An 11956-nucleotide genomic window follows, 5' to 3' on the forward strand; every position below is an offset into this window, starting at 1 on the left:
AAATTTGAGCTCATCAAACTAACACAAAAAAATGGTTCTACGGCCTTACACGTGTGTTGCCACTAGATAACATTACTGTTTTATACAGAGAAAGCAGAGACTGGAGAGGGTCTGCAGGCTCTCCTCTTCTGAGGAGTGGAAGCCTTGCAGCCGCCTAAAATACCCAGTACTACTTCCCCCTTGTGGCGAAGACACGCAATTGCATCATCATAACCCCAACTAAAAACCAATAATGCAGTAAACAAGGCCTTTTCCACCAATAAATTCTTAAAACAAATTACAGTTGTGACCATACATTTGTAGGTATCACAACTGCGCAAAGCAAGGTCCATAAAGACATGGATGCGCCAGTTTGGTGTGGAAGAACTTGACTGGCCCGCACAGAGTCCTGACCTCAACCCAATCTTTGAGATGAATTAGAGCAGAGACTGCGAGCCAGGCCTTCTCGTCCAACATCAATGTCTGACCTCACAGATGCGCTTCTGGAAGAATGGTCAGAAATTCCCATAAACACTCCTAAAAGCCTTCCCAGAATAGCTGAAGCTGTTATAGCTGCAAAGGGTGGGCCAGCATCATGTTAAACCCTATGGGATGTTACTCAAGTTCATATGTGTGTGAAGGCAGACGAGCGAATACTCTTGGCAATATTGTGCATGTCATCACAGGTCATATGTTATTAAAGGCATGAATAGAGGTGTCTTCAGCCAGGACATGTGTGGGCCTGATAGTCCATGCTGTATGTGTTGTATCTCATTCCTTTCCTTCAGGGAACATAAGATATGGCAGAATCTGCTTTGCACAGGATACATGAACCAAAACTAGCCTTATAAGATGGTTGCACACAAGGGATGGGTGTCTTGGGTGGAAGGGTGGTCCCGTCATGTAAAGGAGCATCAAAACTATACTCTTGTCTGCATCCATTAAGAAACACCAACTTAGTCCAAAGCGCAGACTGATGCTGATTGCACATCACGTACACCCACCCCTGGACCCCAGTGTCTCTATTATCTGTTCTTGCTGCACATAAAAGCAGTAAAACGTTATAAAATAAACATTAAAAATTAGAAGAAAAAAAACCCATCAGTGTTAATAGAGTAATTTTTAACAAAATAGGCCATTAAATAAAGCCTTTTTTATTCTGACCTAAAAATGTCTGCCACGCTGGTAGGAGGAGAAGACTAAACTACTTTTTCCCCCAGCAGCATTACATAAACCTGAAGAAAATCGCGTACAAAGTAAGCCATCTGATTCTGCTTTAGCTGAGCTCCGGTGGTTGCAAGAAGTAGTTTGACGGACAGCGCGCGTTTGGTTTTCATTAGATTGTCTCGACACTGACCCCCTGCCCCATCTACAGTAATGTGAAACCAACCCGCTGGCAGGCGCACCGCGCGGAAGAGAGGCGAGCAGAGCTGATGCAGTCTGCACTGCTTTCACAACCCGGTCCGCAGGCTGGACTGCGCTGCCTGCTGCGCACAAGTATCCAGAAGCTCCCCAAGTAGTAGCCTACCACTGATGCGGGCTATGGCCAAGCAGTAGCATTCACTGGAATAGATGGTAAAGTAGTCTCTGCAGAAGGGATTCTTCTTCTTCTTTTTCTCTCCCCTGGAGGTGTGATATGACAGCCATGGTGAGCTGTCAGAGTGGCAGAAGCTTACGAAACGGCGACTGGGGCTTCGCTCCTCTGCTGGCTGCTGTGCTGCTCAGTTTTCTGTTTGCAGGGATGCAGCAAACCACAGCGTTTCCCACCTGGAGGTTAGAGGTATGCTGTGACCGCTTTTTTGACATGTGAGGGCAGGGACTGCAGCTGTGAAGTCCGCCATATGGTCTGGTTATGAAGTTAGTAAGATGCTAGTTTCCAGTTTAAGTCACATAACACCAAACTCCATTCAGAATTCTGCTCCATTTGGAAAGTGTTTATGTAACAGCTGAGCGCATACAGGGAATGATCAGGCTTTAAAGTATCTCTGATATCTTATTATTGAATGCTAATGGTGAGTAAGTAGCAGTATATATATATATATATATATATATATATATATATATATATATATATATATATATATATATATATATATATATATATATATATATATATATATATATATATATATATATATATATATACACTAAATAATTTATACCAAATAATTTAAGAATGATTTCCATTATTGTCTTTCACTCTTATTACGCAATGCCCGTGCAATTTCAGCCATTCCTCTGGCTTCTTTAAAGGTATCATTAGCTGGAAATTATCAGATGAAATCACTCAGCGATGGTAATCGGCATCAGATTCAATTATGTGAAGTCCGATGAATGCCATAATTAAATTAGGCTGTGGAATGGGTCCCTGTGCAGTAATATCTTCAGTGAATTGGATAAATGTGTTTCTCCACACATTTCAGTCACTGCCACCCACCCACTGTGACACAGAGCCCGAGGGATATCTTTATGTCATTTCCTTTGCCAAACACTCTAATTGTGTGTCAGTCAAGAAGCCTGCTGGTGGGGATTACATGACTGCGCAAAGTTAAGTAAAAATCAAATCAGAGAGCATTTCTAAGAAGATTTTACAGTGATTTATATTGAAATGAATGCACAATTATGCGCTATAAGATAGCGCAGTATTTCAATATAAGAGATTAACAGTATTTTTGTATCAGTGTTGACGAGTGTTCAACCTCACTCAGTTTTATTTTACCAAGAAAATGTGCATGTTGACAAAAGTTCAACAGACAGTCTGTGTTTTGATTTACATACAGAAAATATCTTTTGTTTCTGAGACTGCAGATGAAAATCATAATCCCTTGTTTAGCAATTTCTGGAAATGAGGTTAAACTCTTCCAGACTCCCCAAATGATCCCCGTGGGATTTGTCCTCAGATGTGTTGTCCTCTGTCAGCTCTCACCACTGGCTTTGAGGTTTAGTCTGGAGGGCTCGTTTTGGCCCTCGTAGGTTTACGGTTTATCTTTATTTGTGGCAAAGTGTGAGATGGGCTTTGCTGTGAGTATAACAAGACACGACACAGTGAGAAATGCACTGGCTTTAGCACATTAAACACCTCATAAGTCACTGAACACATGACTCCAACATGTCCGCTGAGGTCAGGAAAGGCAACTTTTGTGTAAAACAATGACCTGTGTGTGTAATTTGACCGTGTATTGTTATATTCGACACCAGACCAGCAGTGATCATGAAGTTTAACAGCAGTGTGGGACAGTGACCGCCTGCCCCTGTAGTTCTATTTTGGAAAGGAAATGAAGGAAGTACTGCATCTGTTTGTCTTGACTGGGCGAAGCAGGAACAGGAACTGGAGGATTGGGTGTAGATTCCAAGATGAAGTGAGAGACTTTGATATTTGCTCTCCACCTTCAGTGTTTTTCCTCAGCTGCATCGTAGGGTCCACAGAGAATAGCCTGGCATGAATGTTACAATATGAAGGCTTTAATATACTTTAAAATATGGCACTTGAAATGATCATAATATAGCATTTATCTTTGGACTCTACTAGAGTAGCTGTACACGATTCACTGTTCATAATAGTCCTTATTTATCTCATACTGGACCTTAGTGCCAGAGACATTATAGGAGAGAGACATAGCACTCCATGGACTTTGATGGGGAAAGGTTTTTAAAAGTGTATTTTGGGGCAAAGTCAGCAAACTTTTGAACTTGTTTTTATCAGATTTGACTTGTGCTTTTACAGCAACCACTGAAGTTAACCAGAATGCTTTAAAATAATTGCACAAACAAAAGCTTGGAGGTATTTCAAGATAGCTACCAAATTGCAAAACTTGCTTCTAGAAGGACTTTGTTGGTGCAGCCTCCTAAGCTACACCTGAAACACAGCAGGTGTAGGACTGTACCCCCCAAAAGCCAGGTTTTCCTCTGATTGGCTGCCCGTCACAACAGTCAATGATTGGGGCTTCTACGCTCACAATCAGAGCACTTTATGACATCATACAGAGCCAAGAGAGGAAAAAAATCCCTGCAACCGAGTAGCTCACAGGGATAACTTTTGCATATTCTGAAATCATTATTTGAACCTTTGGCCATTTTTAATCTGGGCATCCACCATTTAACACTATATACAACATGAGAGAAAATAAGGACAAGGCAGTGGTTCATAAGGTTGTGTAATTCCATGCCTGAAAACATCTAAATCTAGAAGTGTTTATAGATGTTCTGAATCCTTGTGAAAAAAAATCTCGTCCTCATAGGAATTTGTGGTGTCTTGCTCTTTTTTCACTTAGAAGATGATTGCAATCACATGGAGACCCTGGTTAGTTTCACACCCAAACAGACTTGGCAAGCGGGACTCATCGCCTCTTCCTGGCTGCATCTTAGATCCTAAAAGGACATTTCTGTTATTGTTAGACAACCGAAGAAAAACTCAAGTTTGAAGCATTACTGACACCTTTCATTTGACTCCACTCTGTGCTATGAAATCTTATTCATCCACTCACATTTCACCTGATCCTCAGTATTTCTGCTCATCAGTCATGCAGTACATGAGTTAGTTATAACAGACAAACTGGAACTTTTCACGGAAGCCGGGTTTAAGCCCATTTTCACCCAGCACCTTCAAAAGTGTGTGCTGCTCACATGCCTCCTGATGACTGCCAGTTGTGTAGTTTTTCTCTTTTAATATGTGCCTCCTTAAAAGCTCATTAAAGCCATCAGACAGTATGAGAAACATTCCTGTTGTCAAGCATGGAACGGGCTCCTCGACTGAGAAATCACAGCCTCTCTTCTAGTGCTGAAAAGCAGATTTATTACTTAAGCCCATTTCCATAGAAAGTTATAGATTTATCGCTAGGTGTGATCACTATTATGGAATATCTCTGCAACTCAACATCAACCACAGAATATTTATGAAGGCACTAAAATTCAAAGCACCCATAGGCAGCCTTTCAAAGTTATAACAGAGTACAGACTCCAGCTGCATCATTCTTAATGCAACACTTATTACTGCTTTCCTGAGATGGAGCATCCTGGCATGAAACTGCCTGCACTTTATGATATTCACTGATGGGACAAAACAAAGTTTAATTTATCTCATTATCATTTTTCAACGAGAAACACTTCGAGATTCAGTTACTGGCTTCGCTTCACAGTGTGCGGTGATTCATTCAAGGTTTTTCTTTGTCCAAGGAAGAAGCTCACAGCACTGTGCTGCTCATCGGGATCCGCAAAGAGGCCAGGTCCCAAGTGCTTCACCTGTCCAGGAACAAGCGCTACACCCTCACCCCGGAGAAGCTCAAATGGGACAAGTTCAAGCTAACATACAAGTATTTATTTGCAGCCTGTCACACGCAAAACCTGTAGAAAAATGGGAAGAGGGAGGGCAAATATTAGTGAGAAAAGGAACCAAGATGAGAGAATGATTTTGATTTTGACAAGAAAATATCAAGAAGGAAGTTAATGCAGTTCAAGAGATCTCGAACTGTAACTACTGCTGACGTGGGTTAGCTGCACTTTAAAGAGATAACTTACCCAAAACCGATGAGTGTGATACATTATCTAATCTCAGTCACTGCGTGCACTGAACTGTGTTTGTCAAACCACCAAAAAAGTGGTCTGAATTATCATCTGACTATGAACACTGTAAAACCGTGAGCACATAGGGGACTTTGAAACTCACGCTACAGTTGCTTGGCTTCGAAAGAGCTGGATTGAGCTGCGTTAACTGTCAGGAGAAGATCCAGTGACTTTATTCATTCTGGAGCTGTAAAAGGATACACCAATGGGAAGATTAGATTGAGCTAAAGGCGCTCCAGAAACCGTTGGTGGATGGCATACAAAAATGTAGAAAGACAGCCAAATTTAAATCATTCTTGAACTAGTGAAATGGATGGTATCAACAATTTATTAAGTAGTATCAATGCCTGTCTAACTGAGATATAAGAAACTATCATATCTCAGTAATGGAGCTGTGCTTGTGGGAATTCTGGTGTGTCTGAACAGTAGCTATTGTGTTTTGGCAGATTCCTCAGCTGTAGAGGAATGTGCTGAGGGACGACTATTAACTACACGATGCTGTTGTTTCTGAGCAGGTTGCTCTCCTTCCCGACAAAGCTGATGAATGCCAGCGACACACGTCGAGGAATCGCCAAGGCTTTTGGCATGTGGAGCGACGTCTCGCCGTTCACCTTCAGAGAGGTGCCTGCTGACCAAGAAGCAGACATCAAGATCGGTGGGTGCTCTGCATGTGGCCGCGTCTCTCTCCGCAACAGATGTTCCTCGGCTCCGAGCGCCAGACTACGCCGTTACCGCTTCTCCGTGCTGTCATCACCAAAATGTCTTTGCCTCATTAAATCACACTACCGCGACTGTATTACTAAGCACGCTTCATTATTCAGCATGCTTCATAATTCTAAATGGAAAAAAAAAAACAACAACAACTTCCAGACATGTCAGCTCGTGGTGAAACGCCCTAAATTCTGCTTTATCTGCCCATTTGGGTGCAAACTCCAGGGTCTTGCGTAAATTCTCAGAGAGAGGAATGCTTGTCATCCTGTGGGTTGTCTTTTGTGATTCATCATCTCCCTGCTACAGTCTACATGGAACAGAAATAATGGAGCGAGGGCTTCCCTCCTCAGGTCTGAGCTATTTCTCTTTCTCTCTGTGTTTTGGCAGGCTTCTATCCCGTCAACCACACAGACTGCTGGCAGTCCCACTTGCACCATTGTTTCGACGGCACCACGGGAGAACTGGCTCATGCATTCTTCCCGCCAACAGGCGAGATCCACTTTGACGACGACGAATATTGGATTCTGGGAAACATGCGCTTCAGCTGGAAGCAAGGCACGCATCTTTATTATGTCTGTTGAAATTTTTAATAATGGGGCTCGGGGGATGCACATCAAAAACAAAAACCAACTGTCTTTGTTACAGGATTTTGGCTGACAGATCTCGTCCATGTGGCGGCTCACGAAATCGGCCACGTCCTGGGACTCATGCACTCCATGGACTCGAAAGCTTTAATGCACCTGAATGCAACTATGACAGGGCGCAAGCTAATCACACAGGATGAGGTGTGGGGTGTGCACCGTCTCTACGGTTTGTTCACAGTCTCCATGTGTCTCACTTCTCTCACACAAATATTGAAGCACTTCTTCTGGTACTTTTATAACACATCTGAGGATTTTTGGACTTATATGGTCTTGATGACACTTTGAAATTCATCCCAGAGGCTTTTGAATGAACAAGGCCAAAAGAGCAAATCCTGTTCTCCTGCTGGGATCAGGCTACACGATGAGCCCAATGGCCCGACATGACAGGCATGGCAGCCTCTGGAACAAAAATGTGCACTGAGTGTCGAGTAATATTTCACAGGGGCAGAAAACTGATGCAGCATCTGGGAAGCCTCTCGACAGCCTGACAGAAAGAGCAGCAGGAGAAATCCTTCTTTCGCCCAGTTTGACAGGTTTGACAACAGATTCCTTGATGCTGTTGTTAAACATGCCAAAAGGGAAATAGGAACGATGCTGGTGCTGTCAGATGAAACGACGAATTGAATCTTGACTCCAACTTGCCTTCAACTGTGTCTGTTCTTAGGGGAAGCTGTCACTGGGCGCAGTCGAGCATCTCTGCGGGTCACTTCAGGGTGCAGATTTTAAGATTTAAGCGATGGCCCAATCAGACAGTTTCTCAAAATGCAAAATGATTATGTAGTCTGATCCCAGCATTAGAAGCATCTAGATCCACCTGTAAAGATCCATTAGTGCAAAATCTTTGATGCATTTTTGGTCAAAACCAACCAAAACACAGACCACAGTATTTGCCTTTGATGACTGACACTGAAAGCCAGCGTGGCATTAATGAATACTGTATAAACTACTCATGAGTCATCATTAGCGTGTATTATGGTGAGTCATTTTCATTGGCATATAATCAGATGGGAGGGGATCCAAATTCTTCTGCCTGACTAAGAGCTGCTGTCTGATCCTCCTCCTCCTCACTCCTCCAGGATGTTTGGATCGTCTATTCATCTGTCCTGCCTGGGCTCGGAAAGGCTATTGCGAGAGCAAGCGCAAACTGATGCAGAAGCACTGCCCCTCCAGCTGTGATTTCTGTTATGGTAAGAAGCAGCAGCAGCAGCAGCAGTCTGGGGGGGGGGGGGTGTCTCTCAATTGAGCAGCACAAGGAGCTGCTGTGAACCGTTTGCCAATGGAGCAACGGGAGCCAACAGGTCCAGCCATGCAGAGCTGCGATAGAGGTTTTCAAGAGTCTGATTTGTAGGGAGATTACAGTTAGCACTGGAAGAGTTTGTGTTTTATTTCTGGAGAATGGCAGCGTTTCAGAAAACTCGCACAGCAGGGCCAGTACCTGTTCACCGCTGTCTGCCTTTACACCAAGTATGACACATCAGCAAACAGACAGCCCGGGCTTCTGTAGGTTTATTGTGCGATGCTCTGGTGCTGAGATCTCCATTTGCACAACAGGAAATGGCTCAGTTTAACCATCACAGCCCATAGATTGTTGTGGCTTTCTGAGATTTTTTTTTTTGTCAGCAACAGGGGACAGTGTGGAGAGAGGCAAGAGGATACGATTCCTGGCTCACAGTAATCTGTTCCTCATTGTTGATTGGGAGACGTTGTACGGCTGTGGAAAATTCCTGAGTGACTCCAAACCGCTGGAATTTCAGACTGTGGCTTGAGGGTTAGAGACACACAAGGTCAATTTGGATTTTTGCAGCATTAACGAGAACGACTGTTTTTTAGGCAGACTTTGAGCTGATCACAATGCGGCCTGTTGCATTTGTCAAAAACCAGATGGGAGAGATTATACTGATATGACAGGCACACCACCAGCAGGTTAGCATTATGAATGCCTGAGGTTTTCATCAAAAAGTTTGACAATAATCAGAATTTTGGCAAGGTGTTTGTGAAGGCTGGGGCATTTCACAAACACCTATTATCTAGATAGTTGATAATAAATAAATCAAAACAGTGTAGTCTCTGTTAGGGTGCAGGGTTGAGATGTATTAGATTAAAAGTTGCACTGAACAGGAATCTGAAATTTGTTTTCTATGAACTGCTTTTGCAAAGACATTTACTTTAGTAAAGCCAAGTAAAACATTCTAGCATCCAAAATGTACTTAAAGTTCTCATTATCAGCTTTAATGGATTATTTATTCATTAATGCATAAATCACTTTAATGTTGCAGCTAGAGAAGATGTTAATTATTTATGTCTTATCAGGTAGGCTTACCTACAATAATGCAGCATATTAGTAGACTTCTTATTTAAAATATTAATAAGTAACTAAAGCTTTGAAAATAAATGTAATGATTACACTATTTGCATCCAAAATATAGTGGAGTAGAAGTAGAACGTAGCATAATACAGAAAAACTTTACGGGACTGTGCAAAAGTCTCGAGTCAGCCCTCATTTCTTTATATTTTCCTTCCATAGAGCCCGACTTTCTTGTGCTTGTGCAGCAACAGTTTTCCGGCTTTTTGAAGGTCTTTCAAAGTTTTTCTTTAGACATCGGCTGCTTTTTCACTTATTTTTAGTCCAGTCCTTGTACCTGACCATTTTCAAAGGCATGTTTGTTTTTCTGTTAAGCCACTTAACACTGACCCATGAATCATTCAAGCATTAAAAGGCACCTAACTCAAGGGACGAAGCAGTGTTGTGTCCGGACATTGCGGACAACTTAGCAAAGAACTACTAGCAGTCTGTCAAAAAAATATAAATAAATATATATTTTTTTCCATTTCTTTAGTTGAAGCTAAAGATAAAACATTTTTGACAGGCATAAAATAGTATTTTTGCACCAATAAGGTGGTTCCCAAAGAGGTGTTAGCCAAAAACTTGGCATATCTTGGACCTCAGCTTTATTGAAGCAGTGTGGGATCATCTTTACAGAGAACAGAACAAAAGGCAGAAACATCCAAAGAAGAGCCTGGAGAACTATTCCTGCAGACTGCTTAAAGAGATGACAGAAAGCTGCCTCAGAGAGTTCAGGCTGTGTTGGAGAATAAAGGTGGTCACACCAAATGTTGATTTTAAAGCTTGTTAGAAGTGTACTAACTCTGCTTTTGCCTTATAGACTGTATTTACATGTATGTTTGCACATTTCAATAAATTGCTGCACCTTGTTCAGATTTTCCTTCCGGACAGACCGCTGTGTGTGGAAAGGCTGTGACTGAGGTTTATGGTCATCACAAATCACTTAGTTCCTCGTAGATCAGGGGGAAACATTTATTTCATACCGCCACACTAACTTAGATAAAGTAAGCCAAGAGCCACACGCTGGCTAACTGAACGGAAACACAATTACAGGTTACAGTGATTTAATTACCAATATTCCACCAAAACACTTGTCTCTTATGAACACACTGCACATGTGTCTTAGATCATCATCGTACGGTAAAGAACATTTTAAGTTTTGATCATTGTATTTCTTGTTGTCGTGCACCAGCTCCAAGTGTTTCCTTTCTGTCCTCTTCAGAATTCCCTTTCCCCACCGTGGCTCCCACCCCAACTCCCCCAAGAACCAAACACAAGCTGGTCGTCGAGGGCAAGAAGCTCACATTTCGTTGTGGGAAGAAAATAGCATCAAAGAAAGGCAAAGTACAGTGAGTGCCTCTCTGTCTAATATGTTATTAGTTTACCTGACTACAGTGATGCTATGATATGATGTTGCTGAGCATCTGACTCCCGTTTCAGCTGGTACAAGGATGGGGAGCTGCTGGAGTTCTCGCACCCGAACTACATCTCACTGAAAGATGACCATCTTATTATAGTGGCCAACGCCATCAACGAAGGCACATACACCTGCATCGTGAAGAAAAAGGACAAAATTCTCACTAACTACTCGTGGAGGGTACGCGTGCGCTTCTGAAGAACACCCCGAACCCCTCTGCACACTGAACAGGACATATTCATATAAATGGTCACCAAGAGACCTCACTCACTCACTAGGGCACATACTAGTATTATTATTATTATTATTTTTATAATGTCCTTCCTGTATCCACGTAGAATTGTTGGCTATTATTGTGTAAATGCGTTTTCATCTGTGCAAAGAATAAACGCTCTGTGACAGGTAATATTTTTGTGGAAAACACTACCTGCCCGTTTGTGGCAGACGCTGCGGTTTGCATTTTATTTGGTGATGAAAGTTCTGTGCAGCCCTCGTCAGCTGTTTGGGACGATGATGTCACTCTGGATTCATCAAGTCTGGACTTCTTCAAAGCTCGTGCAGCTCTAAGGCAGCAACAGAGTCCAAGGCCACCCACGGGATTCCTCTGAAAAATAGGGACTAATTAGTTGCACAGAGTCATACTGTAACACAGAAGATATTAGCACTGTTGGAGAACTCACCACAGCCTTCTACAAAATGTCCCTAATGTGTCTTTTTATGGACCTGAAAAACTCACAGAAGCCCTTGATTTAGATGCCTGCCATTCAAATAATTTACACGCTGACCAAAGTAAGCTATTATAGCCAGAATAAACAATGTTGTCTACAGCCTTTGGAACCATTTGGACCTTAAACCGCATATGGAACACCTCAGACGTCTAGCTTACTTTACTAGTCGCACACTGAAGCCAGGAGTCTGCCTCCAGAGACGGAGCAGTCAGTTCCACTAGCAGCTCTTCCTCCAAGCTTATTCAACACATCAGGTGTAATAATCTGCACAAGGGGCTCTGGTGGGTCCAGGGGATAGATAAAACTGATTAATGAATATTTCCATTTAGTGGTGGCTCAGTAACCTGTTGCAGTGAGAGCAGCGAGCAGTCCTGCAGGGACCTGAGCTGCACTGTTTATTTTTCTTTGGCTCGAAATCAAAGAATTTATTGGTTTAATTCTGAAGTCACAGAGTCATTTAAAAATAACGGCAAAGCCAGCCCCCCCCCCCCCCCCCCCCCGAAAAAACAAAGTACTGAGACAAAGTGTGCAGTGCAAGGGATGACATCATTTTTGGACGGCAGCTACCAAGCTG

The 11956-nt window shown here is 42.6% G+C and overlaps 1 protein-coding gene across 1 annotated transcript; it reads left to right on the forward strand.

The window, feature by feature from the left end:
* Nucleotides 1-1439: 1439 nt before the first annotated feature.
* Nucleotides 1440-11038, forward strand: mmp23ba (matrix metallopeptidase 23ba). The gene is made up of 8 exons (XM_030734144.1): nt 1440-1759; nt 5152-5288; nt 6054-6193; nt 6637-6804; nt 6895-7059; nt 7970-8080; nt 10460-10586; nt 10678-11038. Exons 1-8 carry the CDS (start codon nt 1616-1618, stop codon nt 10850-10852), a joined length of 1167 nt encoding a protein of 388 aa, XP_030590004.1. The 5' UTR covers nt 1440-1615; the 3' UTR covers nt 10853-11038.
* The last annotated feature ends 918 nt before the right edge of the window (nt 11039-11956 follow it).

The sequence above is a fragment of the Archocentrus centrarchus genome, chromosome 7 (assembly GCF_007364275.1).
Source record: "Archocentrus centrarchus isolate MPI-CPG fArcCen1 chromosome 7, fArcCen1, whole genome shotgun sequence".
NCBI classification, from domain to species: Eukaryota; Metazoa; Chordata; class Actinopteri; order Cichliformes; family Cichlidae; genus Archocentrus; species Archocentrus centrarchus.

Bases quoted from the DNA above. Each gene is read 5' to 3' on its own strand.
- mmp23ba (XM_030734144.1), top strand. From the start codon at position 1,616: ATGACAGCCATGGTGAGCTGTCAGAGTGGCAGAAGCTTACGAAACGGC. The intron at 7,060-7,969 runs GTTTGTTCACAG...TCACTCCTCCAG, and splicing joins GGGTGTGCACCGTCTCTACG to GATGTTTGGATCGTCTATTC. The intron at 10,587-10,677 runs GTGAGTGCCTCT...CTCCCGTTTCAG, and splicing joins TCAAAGAAAGGCAAAGTACA to CTGGTACAAGGATGGGGAGC.